General features: G+C 38.4%; 1 protein-coding gene across 3 annotated transcripts in view; it reads right to left on the bottom strand.

Moving 5' to 3' along the window:
• The window catches only part of Nak (Numb-associated kinase), a 110,049-nt gene that overhangs the window by 79,789 nt on the left and 9,871 nt on the right, over positions 1–20,389 (bottom strand). For 2 of the 3 annotated variants that reach the window (XM_083131419.1, XM_083131421.1), the window contains exons 3-9: positions 14,499–14,632; positions 13,140–13,251; positions 12,361–12,564; positions 8,837–8,969; positions 5,667–5,770; positions 2,543–3,413; positions 1,058–1,289 (exon numbers count right to left, since the gene is read on the bottom strand). In XM_083131419.1, the coding sequence (XP_082987545.1) occupies positions 1,058–1,289; positions 2,543–3,413; positions 5,667–5,770; positions 8,837–8,969; positions 12,361–12,564; positions 13,140–13,251; positions 14,499–14,632 (1,790 nt within the window). The remainder of the gene's footprint in view (positions 1–1,057; positions 1,290–2,542; positions 3,414–5,666; positions 5,771–8,836; positions 8,970–12,360; positions 12,565–13,139; positions 13,252–14,498; positions 14,633–20,389) is intronic. The other variant, XM_083131420.1, reaches the window with a different exon arrangement.

The following is a 20,389-nucleotide window of genomic DNA, read 5'->3' as shown; positions in this document are numbered from 1 at the left end:
CGCCTAAGATGGCAGACCATTGTAATAATACGTTGAGATATGCAAACTTGTTTTTTGCCTGAAACACAATATTAAAAATAACACACTGTAATCTTCATTTTCCATGATTTTGAAAGCTGCAAGGGGCATTTTTCTACCATGTTTCATCAGAAAATGATGCAAAACACATTAGAAAATGATGCGAAACAAACTGCAAAATTAACTCTTAGTAAAAACAGAATTTAGTTTATTTACCGAAGTGGCACTTTCTGAAGTCTAAATTATGCTGAGAGTTATGCAAATTATGGAAAATTGATTAATTATGCTGTAAATATTTGAGAAGCAGAAATGGATTCCTTTACACTGGAATAAACACAATACTCTCTTAACTACATAAATGTACTATTAGAAGGGAAATGTTTATTTTTGTTTATTTAGGATTAGGTTCACCTTTCGCATGGCCATGGTGCAGAACGTTTATGTCCCAACATCTTGATCTTTTTATTCACCATGGATACGTAAACACGTTGCATGTGTACGTTAATATCTTATAGTGTCTAAATTCCTGTAACATGAAATCAACTTTTATGTTCTCGAGTTTTACATTATTTTCACACTATATACGTTAGATCTCCATGGTCCAATAAAGCCTTGTGTTCAAAATATTTCCTGTCTTTTATATTTTAACATATATTAAGTTTATTTGTCTTGGTTCCCTGAACAACGTAAATTGTAGGTTCAACTTAATGGTATCTCAGAATAATATTCCAATAATGTTACTTTTCTGATAAATACATTTCTGGCAAATGAACTGGCAAATTTTAATGCATATATTAATTAACACTTTTGTTTGTAAGTTACACAGAATTCTTAATGTTTTATACAAAGAAATGAACTTTCAATACCATTTGTGCCAAGAATTTCCTCAGAATGCGAGACTTATCATTGTGACTAATCAATATATTACATACATTTCACAACTTTTACATCTATGATCATTGAAATCAACAAGCATAACAAATATTAGTAATCCTTGAAACAGCAACAAATATATCATTAAGATACAATACAATCTTACTTATTAAATGCAGAAGTATCACTCATATTTCTTCTATGGCCTTTTGAAGGAACAGCAAGTGTAGGGGAAGGGGGTGGCGTAACTGCTACAATGTGCTGTGATACAGACTCAAGCTTGTGTGTTGCTACTCTGGGTGCAGGAGCGGTGGGAGCCTTGAAGACATCTTTGTCGCTGCCTCCACTTGCACCTTCCTCTCTAAAGGGATCAGGAAAACCTGCAACATACACAACACCTACATGCACCATTAATTGAACTCTAAATTAAAAACATTAGTGCTACTAAATGCTAAACCTAAAATTACTGAAGAAAGATTGTCTTGGGCTATCGACCAGGTGAGTTGTGGAAAAGGTGAAGGTGAAATGTGTGAGGTGCATTTTCTAACCCTGTCTTGTCACAGAATGCTGCCAAATGAACTGAAAAATGTGAAATAGACTCTTAAAACACAAAATTTTGAGTTTATTTACAAGCACAACATTTTTTGAAGTTCGAATTATCCTGTAAGGATAATATGCAAATCACAGAAAATTTATTAATTCTGATGTAAATATCTGAGAAGCAGAACTTCCTTTATACAAGAATAAACTTAATACTCTGGTAACTTCATAAATGTGAAATTAGAAGGGATATGAGTATTTTACGTAATAAGTGCAGTCTTTAAATCAAATTTAGGATTATGATCACAATATTAAAACCAAAATATCATTTTATATACTGCATTGGATCAGATTTTTCACCACCATAACATCGAAATTGACTTATTATTTTAACTGATATTTTGCTCTTTTAATTACCAAAAATATATGGCTCTACTGATTCATCACAAAAACTCTGCAATATCACCTATAGGGATGTCCAAATCTGGATATCGGATAAACTTCTGGATATTGGATATTCTGATATCTGGATATACAGATTACTTGGATATCCGAATTGGATTAACCAGATATCCGAATTATCCAGATATTCAGATTTCTGAAATCCTGATTATCCGAATGTGTGCATTATCCAGACAGTTTTATCGTTTATCCATTGTACGGGATATCTACATATTATATTATTCACCACGCCTCTTCTTTCACTGTACAGACTTTCTACAAAAACCATCAAATCTGCATTATCTGGATATTCAGATATCCGGATTATCCATTGCACAAAAAATGGATAACAGATAATTTTATTTCATTTGATTTGGTTTATTTTACTTCGATTTTTGTGCCACTTTTGGCTAATTTGCGAAGATGGGGATGAGTGATGATATGATGAAATTGATGAAAAGACACACACAAACATCCATGCAAAGGCCACGATTCGAACCCGGGACCCCTGGCATTGTAGCACGATGTGCTAACCACTCCGCCACGGGGTCGGCAACAGATAATTTGAAATTATTTACAGATATTCATTGCAAAGCGTCAAAAGAAAATTCATAAACATATCTAAGCAAATTGTCTACACTGCTAAATAGTTAGGAAACTAGGTAAATACCTGAGGGTGGAAAGAGAGCTGCATCTAAGGATTCTTTGCTAGCTTTGTCCAGGCTTGAATTCCCTAATGCACCAGCAATTGGAGTCGGAGTCACAATCCCTAATGCACCGGCAACTGGTGTCGGAGTCACAATCCCTAATGCACTGGCAATTGGAGTCGGAGTCACAATCCCTAATGCACTGGCAATTGGAGTCGGAGTCACAATCCCTAATGCACCAGCAATTGGAGTCGGAGTCACAACTGCCACTGGTACAGATGGAGGAGGTATCGAGGGTGGCTGACTTGGAATGGGTTGTTGCTGGGGCAGGGCAGTCGCAGTGGTAGCACCGGATGCATTAACTCTGTCATACGGAACAGGAGGTTGAGTTGGAACAGTCGGGGAAGGAGAAAAATATTGAGCCGGGGGGAAATTTCCATGGGGAGACGTCACCGGGAAAGCCTGCAGTGGCGGTCCAGAGTTTGAAGGGAACGATGCATTGTTTTGAACCGGAAGATGGGGAAGAGGCTGCTGAGAAGGAACACTTGGACTTGCTTGAAGAGTCATTGGTGGCGGGACCGGCCCGGACACCATAACTTGCTCACTAGGTTGGTTGCTGTACGTTGGCACGTTCCCGTTTACAGTCACGTTACTGCTAGGTGCTTGCGTCACTGGTGGGTTCAATCTGCGAGTCGTGCTTAACGACGGTTGCGGAGGCAATGGAAGGGCACCTACAGGTAACGAATGGCCACCTTTTGGCCTCTGCCTCGGAGCTACACTGGTTCCTTCCACCATTGGGGCTACAGTTTGTTTGGTCACCTTCACTGATGTTCTCTTGGCTTCAGTCTCCATCATTGGGCAGGGAAGTTGATCAACGTTTGGTATGGGAGACTTCTGTTATAAATAAGAAGAGCATTTAGTGGAAGAAACATTCCATTAAAAATAAATGTTAACACTTTCTTAAAAGATCACACAGCTACTGAGTTACTTTGAAGAAAGTAAAATAAAAACTTTGAGAGTTTTGTTTATAGTACTTTGAAGCAAGATCTCCCACCATGGGAAGACCAACTTTTATATTTTAGCCTGGTTCTGCTTTTCCCTTGTTAACCATCTTTATTTAACTATTTAATGTTTAAATTTCTAAAACACACTGGGAAAGACTCAGAAATGGGTCCAAAACATCGGACTGAAGTTGATCTTTTTAAATTTTTTGAAAAATAATTTCTAACGATGAAGCCCAGAATTGTTACATTTTCCAGATACCCAATGAAACTGACACTGATGTTTAGAATTTTCAACCAATTAGAAATGGTTGAAAATACTGATTAATATTTGTGGGTGAACATACCTTTCCAACTATAAGCATCGATTTACCAAGAGTTTGCTTTGAAACATTGAAGAATTACATCAGAATATTAAAATACCAATTTTGTAATCACAAAATACAGTTTTTCACACAATATCAGTATAAAATTAATTGCATAATTTTCCAGGATAATTAGTAGGGATGGGCAGATATGAAATTTTGGCAGATATCGATAAAGTACCAATATAAAATTTAGCAATACAGGTAACTGATATTCTACTGATCTGATATAAAATTCCAAATGACCTCCTGAATAAATGTGTTTCCAGGTGACTGCAGTGCAAAAGAAACTGCATATTTGGACTTTACTTTTTTTTTAAAGAAAGGCAAGGAGATTATCCATAATTTTTTTTAGCAAAATGGCAGAATTTTCTACTACTAGGGACGTTCAATATATAAGTTTCACTGTGCTATAAAATATTGTATAAAGCAATGCCATTAAAAAGAAGCACATGGTTGACAAGCGCCATCCTTTGTCTACAAGAAACAACGATCGATTCGTTATCAGACGTGAAGGTGCATGCGCTCAAGGGCGAAAAGTAAATGCTTGTTCGGAAAACACGGGCTCGCGTCATAAGGAGTTCAGAAGCATGGATGCTAAGGGTGTTCTGCTGATGGACGTTTTGGAGCAAGGAAGAACAATTAATGCTGACCGTTATTGTCAAACATTGGATAAACTGAAAAACGCAATTCGACATAAGCGACCAGGTCCCCTGTCAGCTGGTGTCATTCTTCTTGACGATAACGCTCGCCCCCACTCAGCAGTGCAAACACAACACAAAATTGAAGAATTGGGGTGGGAACGGCTGTCCCACCCTCGATACAGCCCCGATTTAGCGCAGAGTGATTTCCATCTTTTTCCGGTGTTAAAGTCTGAATTGCAAGGTTACCGTTTCGAAACAGATGAAGAAGTGAAGCGTAATGTGACAATAGTGCTCAATAGCCAGAGCCCTGATTTTCTTGCAAAGGGTACGGACAAATTGGTGCAACGGTGGGATAAATGCCTGAATCTCTATGGGGATTATGTGGAGAAGTGAGGAAGGATCCTCCTACACATGTATGTATAGTTTTCTAATGTATCTTAAAAATAAAAATTTTTACAGCATACGGAAACTTATATTTTGAACGACCCACGTAAATAATAAGATATTAACAGATATATTGGATGGGTACAATAATTGGTAGCTTTATCGATAAACTGATACACTGATGTGTCTATATCAGCCGATACCGATAGAGTACTGATTAATCTGTTTCATCCCTAATATTTAGACTCCGCTAAGTGTTGCATGGCATTTTTACATACTGCATCCCAATCCTAACTTTCTAAAATTGTAAGAACAGTAATATTGGATTCATGTAGGAGCACGACAGAAAAATTATTCTGCACGAAAGATGTAATACGTAATTAGAAAATCTGTTCAGCATGTGTTTATAGACATGTCTAAAATTCACTTAATGTAGAAAATTCATGTGTATAATGATCATATCAGAATTACACAATCGGAACTTGAACCTATGCATTTTTATGCATGATACACTTCCATGATCCTAAAATTCAAGTATACTTTCAGTATCTTATAATCATCGAACTCGTGTAGTACTTTTTAATTATATTCAACTACTTGATGAAAACAACAAAATGTTATGTGCCATTATTGTTGATTGCAGGCAGTTAGTTTCTAGGATGAAATTGAATATAAATGCAAAAGCAAGTCACAATATCATAAGTCTTAGCGGTAATAAAACATACTTAATTCATAAATAAGAATAACGCTTACATGTAAGTTCTGAACAGGACAGTCTTTTCCAAAAATTGTAAAGGCTGCATGCGAAACTTGAAAAATGTCGGGACGTTTGTCAGAGTCTGGTTCAAGCATATATCCTGAAATGTAAAAATTCAAATGACTATATTTGATATAATTCTAAGAAATAGCTGTAAACATTATTTTACACATGACATATAGCTGTACATATTATTTTACATGTTACTTATGTTGTGGGGAAAAACAAAAAAAATCTAGGGTTCAAGAAATCACAGAATCCTCAGCCCCCCAAAAATACTTTTCAACAATTTTTCAACACTGACACTAAAAGCAGTTAATTTACTAACATATGTTAGTGTAGAGAATCTCCGAGTTGATAAGTAGGGTAGCATACAGAGTGAAACATGCATTTTATGCTAAATAATACTGCAAACTCTCTCAAACAATTTAAGAGGAAAAATAGCTGTCAAATGTACAAGAGTCATTCATGTACGTAGAAACCAGAATGTATTTTTTGCATAGGTACAGACAAAATTGTGACCAGTAAAAACATTAACCTTTTGATGTAATCTTCCTCTACTTTACAGCAGTTCTATATCAACGTATGTATTAATACTGGCAGAATAGAAAGATTTGTCTAGACACCTGAAACATGCTAACACAGGCTAGTTAAGTTCCATTCCATGTTTGATCTGACTCTAATGTGTGGAGATATACCCACTCCCATCAAGTGGCGAAGCATCCTATGAGGCCAGGAGGCCATGCCTACCCACATCATTATTGTTTTAAAGGTGTCTTTACTTATTCCGTCAAAACATATGTAATGCAATGCAAAAGTTTGGAATTTTCATTTATGATTGATAATTACAAAAAAATTCTAACCCTGTCCAGTTTACAAACTTTCCACGGATTGAGGCACATCTGCTGGGGCCTCTTCTCTTCACATTCTGTCGTACAGTCGTATGTGCGGGAAGCCTAATCTCACGAGTACTGTACATATACTTATAATGTGCTCACGAGCCCGGCCTCACCGTGTTACCCACAAGGACGAATAGAACATCAGCATTACTGCATTTCCACCAGGGTTGGAAATTTGTGGTATACCATCATTTCATATAAACATTAGCCTGTTTTTGTGCAGATATATTTCTATCTCATTCTCCACATTTTGTACGAAATTTAGGTTTTCCTTGCATTCATCTACAAGATTAAGTGAAACTGAAAACTATGGAGTACTGTAGTTCTCACTTTGTTTTCTTGTCAGAGTGCGCGATCTTGAGTTTATCATGCTCTTAAAGAAAACCCACAGCTGAACACGAATCCGATGACCTCCATCAGTTCTAGTTCCTGGCCTTTCACTCCATTCTCTCACATAGCTGAGATTTTTTCAGCTGTGGGTTTTCTTTAAGAGCATGATAAACTCAAGATCGCGCAGTACTGATGTCTAACACATTCATCTCCATAATATTCCCTCAGTCTCAGATGAATGTCAATTTGTAGCACATTTTCTGCGTTTAGAAACTCTATCACTGCACGCTACTTCAGGCGCTCCACCGACATTGCATGGTTACATGCTGCCATTTTCCTCGCAATAGTTCAGCACCCCCTGGCGATAGAAGTTTGAAACCTTCAATTGAGAAACGGGAAAGTCTTATAAGTGTAATGTATGGTTGCTCAAAATCCAAAATGCGTTTACAAGGTAACAAAGAAAATAAAAACATAGGAAGCATTACTTTTCAGCATGCCCTCGTATATATACTTTATTGTAGATCCATTTCAGGATTGTAATGTTGTTGATTGACATTCCAAATTACAGTTTGCAGAATTTCAACACAAAATGTTAATAAGAAATGAAATTAGGCATGCCATATTTAATGCAAAATGTTGAATTTTTCACGAGTTTTGTATCTCTTAAACCAATTAAATCTCAAACTCAAAATTTTTACTGAAGTTACTTATCATGAAGTACTGTATTGTGTACAAATTTCAGATTTTTAAACAACTGCCCACCAGAGATATTTAACCCTGAACTTGGATTCTTTTAACAAAAAGTACATGTTTATGACCCTGTAGAAAAAAAAATATTAAAGTCTCAAGCTTCAAATAATTTTGACGTACTCTATTGGTACACAGGTACTTGCACACAAAAATTCAAGTATCAAACAAACTGCCTTCCCCCCCAAAAAAATGTCCGAAAATGTCATTTTGAGCGATTAAAATACACAATTTTAACCTTAAAATTTATTATGAAGGAATAATATTTAGAAAATTACACAGAAATATAATTGTAGCCTATAATGCGCTTAACATCACAGATTTTGTCTCATTGTCGTAGGACTTACCAGAGCTGAGAAAAAAAAGTTGCCGCTGATGCTTACGAATGGAGAAAATGACGTGCGCCATGATAAAAAAATGCCCGCCATCTTCAAATCGGTGATAGTAAAAATAAAATAAGAGTGGTTCTGAACTGTCAATATATGAGGCTCACACCACTCAAAAAATAAACTTTTTTAAAAATGGTCAAGCAACCAGCTGGTATGATTTCATATGGATTGACCCTAGAGTGAATTACTATAATAGGAAGTTTAAACACTGCAGTTAAAAGAAAGTACACAAACTTAAATGTTGCATTGAAAATGTGTTAAATTCTAGTTTTGATTACTCTTCATAACATGATATAATTAAAAAGTATAATGTACAAATGGGAGCATATGTTACAGACCATGATGTTATAAGGGTTTGTAGAGCACATTCTGAAACCAGAAATTCTGATGATTGATTGATTGACTTCTTTTGTTTTATTTTATTTCACTTTTCTGCTATTTTTGACAAATTGTGAAGGTGAGGATGATATAATGAAATTGATGAAGGGACTATCACAAAGAACACCCAGGCTGGGATTCGAACCTGGAACCTCCGGCATCATAGAATGCTTTGCAGATTCTGGATATGAATCTACAAGCATTTTCCATCATAATCATCATACACTTTTATTTTATTTTTGTCAGGAAATCTGGCCATTATATTTTGACAGAGTGAGTCCGTCTGATTTTGGGTGATGCCCCTGAACAATTTAAGTTTTCCTTCTAGAAGTTCCCCTCTCTCTCGTTCTCCCTCTCATATCCAAACACACACATGAGCATGAGCACACACAGTGAGTACTGTGAATACAATAAAATACTTACTCATTAGACAGTGCACGCCTTTGGAATACTTTGAATTATCAGGTATAGTAAAGTTACCGCTTTGAATAGCTAGTGTGCTTTCTCCAAAAGGAAGAGAGAAAAAACATAATTTGTATAATAAACAGCCCAATGCCTGAAACAAAGAAGATTCATCAGTACATATATAAATTTAATATAAAAATTCTTAGTATTTATAGATATTAAAAAAATTAAAACAATTCAGATCAAGTGTCCATTTGTAGTACACATGACATTTCTTCAATTGTACTTCTTACTTTAGAAAACAAATTTAATTAAAATGACTATGATACCACAACTGAATTTTAACCTGACACTTCTGAAAGCAAGTAACACAGGAGTAAAGGACGGGTTTATTGAGACAGGCAACTGCCCTAGATACCTACTTCTAAAGATGGGCCATCCACAGAAATTTAAAATAATTCTTCTACAAATAAATGCAGATACCTTAACAAAAGGTAAAGGTATAAAAAACAGCAAACATAACCAAAATGCAGTGGAACTCTGATTTTATGTTCCTGGATTTTACATTTTCCCACTATCAATGTCGATGGTCCCAACATAGCAAACAAAATGTTATAAAATTTTCTTCAATTTTACATTTTCCAGATTTCAAGTTTTTCCAGCTTCTCGTGAAAAACGTAAAATCAAGTTTCCACTGTATTACAGATAAAAAGGTAAAGGTAAAGTGTTCCCCTGTGCTTAGCACCATGCCATGAAGGCGTATAGGGGGTGTGGGGGTAACGCCCCACACTTTCTTGATCCGGTCATGAGTGGGGGTGATGCGATCAGCATCACGCCCCTGACCACCTTTACCCCCCAGGGTTTCCCCCAGGTACCCATGTTATTCGATGCTGGGTGGGCGCCGGGGCCGCTTCCAATGTTAGAAAAGTTCCCGGATTTGAACCAGCCAGGGATCGAACCCGGGACCTTGAGCATGGTAGTCAGACGCGTTACCGACTGAGCCACCATGCAATACATTTTTCACTTTTTCAATGAGATATAAATAAACTGCTACACTTTATAATACAAATAGATATACTTCCATTGGGCTGTGATATTGAGTATCTTTAGAAATAAATTAATATTTCAAAATCTTAAATAATACACAATTACATTAGGTTATGCAACATCTGCTACATGCAATCAGGAGAAATTTAATGACCCTAAAATTCCTACAATTTTTATTTTGGCAGGCAAGCCAAGCAATAGTAATACAGTGAAAACTCGATTTTACACATTTAAGCCGAACAAGCTAAAAAAAACTTAAAATGCAGGAAAATGTTACATCGAGGAAAAGTTTTATAACATTTTTCTATGTTCAAACCATCAAGATTAAATGCAAAATTCAGGAACATAAAATCGGGGTTCCACTGTAATCATGAGGCAATACACAATTCAAGGTTGCTTCTCAAGATATGGGCTAACTTATGTGAATTTCAGCACATTTTTCATTAAGTTTGTAACAGTAGAAAATTGCACCAGACTACATATACCTAGTCATATCATAAATTATGCTACAAAGTTTAGACAGGGATGGCAACACTGGTTGGCAAGGTAACCCTGCAATGTTGGATCAAACAACAACCAGTATCATTATGTGTTTGGCTGTGATAGTACAAAGGTGAATTTTACTGCGAGTCGAATGGAGTGGAGTGTATACGAGAACCATGTGGCAGTAATCGCACTGCACAAAGTTGGAAAATCACCATCGGACATTTTCAACACCCTGAAAAAGCTGAATATCAGCAGGATGTTTGTTCCATGGACCATCAACAGATACGGTGACACAGGGACAATTGAGGACCGCCCCAGGAAAGGTAGACCTAGCAGCGTGAGGAGCAAGAAACTCGTGAAAGCAGTGGTGGAGAGGATTCGACGAAATCAGGAAACAAGCAGTGATGGCTAGAGAGCTGAACATTTCGAAAATGTCGATGTCGCGTGTGCTCCAGGACTAGGACTCCACGCTTATCGGCAAAGTACTGGTCACTTCCTCCACAGCTTAAGGTCCAGAGGGAGCAGAAAACAAAAAGACTCCTTCAGCATTACGCAAATAGTGGCCACAGGAGGATCATTTTCACGGACAAAAAATCTTCACAATTGAAGTGTCTTACAATCATCAAAACGACCATGTTTATGCCTCGACATCCCAGGTAGCTCGTGAAAACACGCCATGGATCCTCAGAGGCCATCATCCCACCTCAGTGATGGTTTGGTTGGGGGGGGGGGTTGTATGATGGCACAACTGACCTCCACTTCTGTGAACATGGTGTGACAAACATCTGCAAAAGTGTGCCAAGTAACAGTGTTGGAGCGACTTGTGAAATCGTTGACCTGCACCATGTTCAACAATGAGCCGTGGAGCTTCCAGCAGGACTCCACACTGGCCCACAAGGCAAAGACCACACAGGAGTGGCTTCAGAGGAATGTGCCTGATTTCATTGCTCCAGCTGATTAGTAATCCAGCAGCTCCCGACCTCAGCCCATTGGACTACAGGTTGTGGTCTGTTTTAGAGGACATGGTCTGTAGGAAGAGGCATCCAAGAGTGTCTCAAGCGTTCTCTTGTGCAGGCAGTGGCGGACTTTCCTCTAGAGACCATGCATGCTGCAATCGATGACTGGCCGCAGATACTTCGGGCCTGTGTGAAGGCCAGAGGTGGCCATTTTGAACAGTGATTGGCGCTCTGTGTTGGCAAGACCTGTACCTTTGTAATAACCAAATATTATACATTAGCTTGCTCACTGTGCCTGTAGTTCATTACTAACTTTGTTAACAGTATTTATGATATGACTAGGTACAGTGTCTTATTGGGTCGAATCGCCTGCAGAACGGCAGCTGGCTCAGCAGAAAGTAAGATTACGTCTGCTGGTAAACAGGATGCAATATCCACGTAACTGGAGCCGCTAGCTATGTAATGAAATAAGCTCCTACAATTATATTGACAGTTGCGACCTGTCCTGACCTGACCTGATTACCTAAATTTGTTCACACACAAGTATGCGAACACTGTCTCGGTGAAACAGGAACATCTGGAAAGTCTGCTGCAAAACATAATTTAACTTCCCTAGAAGAATTTGTAATGACTCAAGAGTCATGCATAAAAGTGCGTTGTTTCAAACTGTATGGATAGCGTGGCATTATTACACTACAGAAAAACACCAGTAATACGTACACTAAAACAAAACAATCTAAAACACTTGTTAACACCTTACTATCTAAGCTATCTGGATAATGAAGCACTGACGCATCCAGTGGCAAGTCGGCATACAGCAGTTGTGATCTTACTTCCCGCTGTTCCGCGAACGACTCGACCGAAAAAGGCACTGCAGAACAGAGGCTTGGACAACGAAGGAAGTAGCCAGAATCAATATGTAGACAGAGGGTACAGCAGGGAAGAGCAGAAGAGTAGATCAGGCATGCTTGAGGTGGGGCCAGAAAAACTTCCAGCAAAAGCATTCACTGCACAAAGAATGGGAATATGGCCATAGTGGAAAGATTTACATACCCATATATCTGCTTTGGTTGTAATAGGTTTCCCACAGTACATATCAACCATTTCTGGTGCACGGTAAGACAGTGTTGTGTATTTCTTTATCTCATCTTCAACTGCCGCAACACCATGGACCTGAGGATTCAGAATTTTCCCTGTTGCTGAGCCAAAGTCACAAAGTACATAATTTCCATTATCACTTAATAATATATTTTCTACCTGTAAATAAAAGGAAAATAGCCATTATTGAAGTTAAAACAAATAATATACATAGTTTATATGAGTAAGTTTGCCTATTAACTACTACAGACAGAACAATGATATGCATTTCTTTACATAATAATGCAATCCATTTGTGGGCCAAATTACATACTAGGAATGGAACAATTTGAATTTTTTGCCAATACAAATAATTGAATATAAAAAGTGTGGGGCCCTAACTCCACACCCCCTACATGACTCCATGGCGTGATGCAAAGCACAGGGGAGCACTTTAATTATACTTTTTTTCTTACCAATATAAAATTAACCAATATTTTACTGATTCCATTTAAAATTGGAATTGTTCCTTGAACATAAATGGCAGGCCTAACCTCATTAATTGAAGTACCTTGCCATGAGACTTCAATGGGTCTCTAGTGTTAAAGCTTTTCCTGTCATGAATGAGGAGGCTCTCCTGGGTTAATAACCATGTTAGTTCAGAAGACTCGAAGCCCCTGAGAACTGTCTGAATGGCCACTACTGTGAGAACACCTGCATTAATCACAAATTAGCAATGCCACCAAAACACTTACCTTTAAATCTCTATGAATAATTGGAGTTTGACAGTGATGCAAACGTGAAACAGCTTCACATATATCACAGAAAATCTGCAAAACTTCTTGTTCAATAAAACCAGATTGCAACCTGAAAAAAAAGGATTGATTGATTGATTTGATTTATTTTACTTCGCTTTTTATTAGGGCTGAGCCAATACCACTTTTAACTAATACCGATACCGATACTCTCACAGATTCCCACCGATACCAATACTTGAAAATTACAATAATTAAAATTTGTTAAAAATATTTATCAATATTGGTGTGTAAATATTCTTCTCCAATTATATGCATCAATTTACCAAGAAATTTGCTTCAGAATATTCAAGAATTGCATCAGAATGTTAAAAGAGATATAATGCAATTAAAAAATATAGTTTTCCATGCAAAATCGGTGCAAAATATAAAGAAAGTTTGAATCATGCATAATTTCAAGGACAATTACACTCCGCGAAAGTGTTGCGCAGCATTTTTGCGGACCCCTTTCAACCGATACTTTCCCATACCGATACATCAGCATCGGTATCGGCTCAGCCCTACTTTTTATGCCACTTTTGGCTAAGATGGGGATGAGTGATGATATGATGAAATTGATGAATGCACACTCACAAACACAAATGCATAGGCCGGGATTCAAACCCAGAACCCCTGGCATCGAAGTGCGATGTGCTAACCACTCTGCCATGGGGACTGGTCAAAAAAACAAGGACATTTCATTTATGCATAATCTAATAATGTCAGAAACCATGGATGCAAGTCAAGTTTTTGTAAAAGTAGGACTTAACAGTCCATCAAATTCTACTTTATTCCATTAATGTTCGAAATGTCCCTTAATTCCACTTTATGCACAGATAGACTAATAGGAGCTGGACCTACAGTTTAAAGTGGGATAAGAACCACTATGTGCCTCCACTGGGTATAGAACCCGGGACCCTTTGATTGCAAGGCGATGATGCTACCACTGTGCCATCAGGTGGTGGTATCTAGATATTATCAATAGTTCATGATTACTTGAGACTATTAAACTATTGAAAAATTCGCCTTGACGGCTGCCAAAGGTCTAGTTGAGCCTTAATACTTCTACAGGTTTTTTTCTTTCTTTAAGAACTTACAGAGGGTCAGGATACTATCCCCTTAAGATTAATACTTTATAAGATGTAACCCAGTTACTAAAGATATATCTGCGAAATATTTCGGTGGCCACCATCCACTTGGTTAATACATGTGCTTGTCTTGTCAAACTTGGTTTTAAAATTATTCAGCAAAAGCATGAGTTTAACATGCAAGCATGGTATGATTCATGAAATATTTCTAACTATATGTTTATATACTCACCTTCCATTCATCATCTGCAATACATGAGTTCTACAATAAGGCATCAAGAGAAGAACTTCATAAACACCATTCCCTGTATGAGTAATACTAGAATCAACATATCCTATGATATTTTTGTGGCCACTCAAATTACTCTGAAAAAATGAAATGGGAAAGTATCGTTAAGCATATTTTTAATATGCAATCACAATGTTTGGCACAAAAAAAAGTTTGAACAATAGAAATACTTCAGTGTAAAGAAAGATTATCAATAGTCAATTTTGTTCTTTTTGACAGCAAGGAGACAAAGCTTGCAGTAACTAAAACTAGAAGTAAAAAATCTCAGTGCAACTCATTACAGCTAACTTTCTCACATACTGTCCACAGATCACTGAAGCGTTTGGTTGAAAAAAATATGAGCATTAAAAAAATTACTTGGTAAATGAAAAACAAATAAGATTTACATTTATTGAAAATAAATTAGAAAAATGAAGTATTCCAAAAAAAAGAAACCAATTGAGAGGAAGAGGAGAAATGTGTTTTTAGTTTTAATCCTGGCAAGTACACAAATTTTGTGTTTCACAAGTATATAAATGCTTTTACAAAATTCTGAGTCTTTTCCATGAGTATAATAAAAAGTGTGTCTTTTTCATGAGGAAAAGATTTGTTATTCTTTTTGCTCCTGAAAAATCTAAATACGTTTGTGAAGAGTGGGCTGAATACAGAATTTCCAAACAAAAATACATATTTTATTTTTTTATATTAGTATTTCATTTAAAATGCACATGGTCACACAGCTTTTAAATCATGAACAAAATTGTTTCTTCACCAAATTATCTCTGATACTGTTAACAAGAAAGTTTATTTAATTATTCTATTTTGATTGAAAATATTGGTTCAAGAGAAGATTTCTGAGAAGTAAATTCAACATAGATGAGATGTCCTAGGGTCTGGGGAAATGCCAAAAATTTCATCTAAGGACAAAAAAAATCCCTGTAGCTGATGTGAATCATAACTAGGCCTCGGATTTTAGGTTTTTAACCTATTTTTTCCTATACAGGTATGTAAGAAATAATAAGTTATGTCAGCATTTCATTAAAAAATGTAACAACTGATGAAGTTATACAGGGTGTTTCTAAAGGTCGTTTACAACGCTTGGGAGGTGATTCCTCACACGAAAACAAGCAAAAAGTCTAAGTTCCATTTTTACGACAGAGGCTTCGTTTCCGAGATAGGAGCCTCGCAAAAGGTGACAAAGTGAACGTCACACCTAACTGGGACGAATACTATCACAGATAGAGAGGCGGTTCCAAGGGAATCATAAAGGAATCGTATGTGCTCAGTCCGGAAGTCACTATGAAAAGTTCACTGCACGCATGCGCAATGGAGTCCTCAAAGGAATTGGGGATTTCCAGCAACAACAATGCATGGAAAAGGTATGTAACGCAGCAAGAAGGACCGTGACAATGAGAAATGCGTTCAAGACAACACATCCCGACCTCAAACATCAAAACATGACCACCGAACACAAAATCCGAAAAGTTGAGCACGGTTGCATACCCCAGTTACACGCGAGGAATGAACGAATCATGTCATGTGGCATACGAGAGACAGGAGGAGAGAAAGAAAAACACAATATCAGATGATTGCGACGTGTATTTTTACACGCGACAACTACGTAATATCCCCCCCCCCCCCCACACACACACAACAAACAACAAATGCTACAATATCTTACGCACAGACAGTCCGTGTCACTGTACACCAACTGAAGATGTCACTTTCACCACACAAAGGGGGTGGGGAGCAATACCAAAAGTGTTCGCACGCGATCATTGTGACGTAAAAGAGACCAGTTTTGGAAGCGCTGCACAGGCAAGTCTGGCTCTCGTAGTCTACGTTTGACCTTCATGACTGCTGTTCCCGCGAGAGGAGCTCGAAGGGTTGGTTCTCTCCGGCAGTCGTCCCAATCGTGTTGCAGGTGCTGGGATATGATCAGCAGTTCGCTCTAGGTTGTCATACGCATTGAAGAGTACTAGTATGTTGCATTGAAAGAAGTTGACGTGGTGGAGTGGGCAAGTCAAGTATCGCAACAATTGGTCTGTGGTGTTCATACGGTGATACGGCCAATTTGTGCAGTGTGCCAGTGTTAAACAAAAACAATACTTTGCAGTTCCAGCTCCCTATTACACAGATGGCTGCGTATACGACCCAGCAGCTAGCAGACATGCATCTCATGTATGGGGAGGCACGTGGTAATAGCCGTGAGGCAAGGCGTCTTTATGGAGAACGCTTTCCACATAGACGTTTACCGTCTCACACCTTCTTTCAGGTAGTGGACAGTCGACTGCGTGAAACAGGGTCAGTGTTACCACCGCGACAAGAAGTTGGAAGACCCCGAAGTGTACGCACACATCAGTTTGCAGAAGATGTGTTAACAGCGGTCGCAGAACATCCTGGCACCAGTACGCGAGTGCTCGCTCGGGCACGAAACACGTCTCATGTGAATGTTTGGCGAGTGTTGTCAGATGAAGGAATGCACCCTTTTAAACTGCAGAAAGTACAAGAACTGTTACCTCGTGACTTTCGCCCTCGTATGGAGTTTTGCCAATGGTTGTTGCATCAGCTGGACACAAACCCTCACTTCGGGGCAAACGTATTGTGGACAGATGAAGCCATTTTCACCAGGATGGATGTCTTCAATAGTAGAAACAGTCATGTATGGGACTTTGACAACCCACATGCACTTTTTGTGGCCCATCACCAGCACAGGTTTTCAGTGAATGTGTGGTGCAGGATAGTACATGATCATTTAATTGGACCATACATTCTCCCTGTTCGCCTGAATGGTCGCACGTATCATGCATTTCTTAGTGAGGTTCTGCCTGAACTGTTGGAGACCGTACCTTTGGCACTGCGGCAAGAAATGTGGTACCAACACGATGGTGCACCAGCTCATTTCGATCGTAATGTACGACATTTCCTGCATGACGTGTTTCGCAATAGGTTCATTGGTAGGGATGAGCCTGTGCCTTGGCCACCGAGGTCGCCAGATCTCAACCCTCTCGATTTTTTCTTCTGGGGAGAAATGAAAACCCTCGTATACGACACACCTGTCACATCAGCTGAGGACCTCGTTGCTCGCATCAACGTCGCTGCCGCGACGGTAGCAGATACACCTGGCTTGTTTGCTCGTACTCGACAATCCTTGATTCGTCGCTGTCATCTCTGCGTAGAAGTAAACGGCACACATTTTGAAAACCGTCTGTGATTATTGCCCTCGGCAAATACCAGTGAGAACACTTTTGGTATTGCTCCCCACCCCCTTTGTGTGGTGAAAGTGACATCTTCAGTTGGTGTACAGTGACACGGACTGTCTGTGCGTAAGATATTGTAGCATTTGTTGTTTGTTGTGTGTGTGGGGGGGGGGGGATATTACGCAGTTGTCCCGTGTAAAAATACACGTTGTCGCAATCATCTGATATTGTGTTTTTCTTTCCCTCCTCCTGTCTCTCGTATGCCACATGACATGATTCGTTCATTCCTCGCGTGTAACTGGGGTATGCAACCGTGCTCAACTTTTCGGATTTTGTGTTCGGTGGTCATGTTTTGATGTTTGAGGTCGGGATGTGTTGTCTTGAACGCATTTCTCATTGTCACGGTCCTTCTTGCTGCGTTACATACCTTTTCCATGCATTGTTGTTGCTGGAAATCCCCAATTCCTTTGAGGACTCCATTGCGCATGCGTGCAGTGAACTTTTCATAGTGACTTCCGGACTGAGCACATACGATTCCTTTATGATTCCCTTGGAACCGCCTCTCTATCTGTAATAGTATTCGTCCCAGTTAAGTGTGACGTTCACTTTGTCACCTTTTGCGAGGCTCCTATCTCGGAAACGAAGCCTCTGTCGTAAAAATGGAACTTAGACTTTTTGCTTGTTTTCGTGTGAGGAATCACCTCCCAAGCGTTGTAAACGACCTTTAGAAACACCCTGTATAGTGCCTAAATCAAGCACTTTTTACGTTTTTATGTATTTTTAAAGGTTTTACAGAATTTTTATGTCACACAGAGGCATTTGCTTTGTTTGGTCACAAAAAAATTCAATGAGGAACGTATTTGAAACATACTCTGTCGCTTTTCTATCCTCCAAGTCCATGGTGATTTTTCAAAGTTCTAAACAAAGCAAAATAGCTGGTGCCACTGTCACCTGTACAGTCCAAAGTGGTCTGATCTTGCTCACTTTCGCATCACTTGAGTGCTTTGTGGCATTCACACCTTGCAAACTAACATTTCAGCACTGAAGTTTGCACCACTGACTATGTTTCGTTGAAAGATTATTTTCAGCATATAAGATGGTCCTCGCAGACAAAATTGCGGAGTTTGATAGTGGGTAACATGAAAAAAGATTTTTGCCGAACTATATGGCGAAGAGTGGATTTAAATAGCAAATTTCCAATTGTAAGTTCTGCCATTGCCGTAGGGTTAGGCAACACACATGACATTATGCAAGATAGTGCGTATTTCAGGATATAGGTGATCCATTTTCATTACAGGTGACTATACCTAATCAGCATTTTTCAGGAATTTGAACTATTTGAAGTTATTTTGAACCTACTTCAAGATTTTTCGAGCCTAACAAGATTTTTCAAACCTATTTTAGGATTTTAGCCTATTTTAGGAATCTAAAAGCACACTTTCTAGAACCTAAAAATCCGAGGTCTAATCATAACATTAAAACACAATACTAAACACCATGGTGGAATGAAAGCACTAGAGAGGCAGTGAAAAACAAAAATGATGCATTTAGAAAATAATTCAAAGTTAAATCACAAAATGCAAGAAAAGGGTACATGGCAAAGAAGAAAGAGGAAAGTGGATGGAAGAATGGGCCAAAGAGCTAGAAGATGATGTAGATGGGAACAAGAAAGTATTGTATGGATTAGTGAGAGAAAGGAGAAGAGAAAGGGAAGACAGATGTAAGCTAAGGGATGAAAGGGGAAACGTTGTAGAAGAGGATGAAGAAATAAGGGGAATGTTGAGAAATTGCTGAACGTGAAAAAAGGAAATGAACATGAAGTGAAGGAAAAAATTAATCTCACATGGAAAGAAGTGGAGGAAGCTCTGAAGAGAATGAAGAGAGTTAGAGCACCTGAAGTACATGAAGTGCCAGTGGAAATGATACTAGGAGCAGGAGTGATTTGTGTGCAGTGGCTGTACAGTGTGTTGAAAACAGTGTAGCAAGAGAGAGAAGTGCCAAGAGATTGGACAAAGGGACTAATAGTTCCTATATTCAAGAAGGGTGACAGAAAGGAATGTAAAAACTACAGAGGAATAACACTTATGTGCCACTCAGCAAAGGTGTATCAGAAAATATTAGAGAAAAGAGAAGTAACAGAGCTGAACATGAGAGAGGAACAGTATGGGTTTAGAAGAGGCAGGTCAACAGTAGATCTCATATTCACCATAAGGCAATTACAAGAAAGGCACTACGAGAATGGAAATGATTTGATTATGACATTCCTAGATATAGAAAAAGCATATGATAGAATGAACAGAACAAAGATTTGGAAGGCTCTAAGAGAGAAAGGGGTGGAGGAAGAGATAGTGTGTAGAGCACATAGAAGGCCAACCAGAGCTGTGTGAAGATGCCAGTAGGAAGAACAGAGTGGTTCAGTGTAAGTAATTGACTAAAACAGGGAAGCACTCTTTCTCCACTGATCTTCATAATTGCAATGAATGCAATTAACGAAGATGTGAGGAAGAAGATAGGAGAGGAAGAAATGAAGGCACTGTTGTTTGCTGATGAGTTGGTAATATGGGGAAACAGGAAAGAAGAAGTACAGAGACAGGTTGATAGTTGGAATGAGGAAATCAGAAGAGCAGGAATGAAATTCAGTGCAGAAAAGAGTGA

Source organism: Lepisma saccharinum, chromosome 11 (genome assembly GCF_977018435.1).
Source record: "Lepisma saccharinum chromosome 11, izLepSacc3.1, whole genome shotgun sequence".
In the NCBI taxonomy this organism is placed as follows: Eukaryota; Metazoa; Arthropoda; class Insecta; order Zygentoma; family Lepismatidae; genus Lepisma; species Lepisma saccharinum.
The sequence above is the reverse complement of the archived record's forward strand: the minus strand, read 5'-3'. Positions and strand labels throughout refer to the sequence as shown.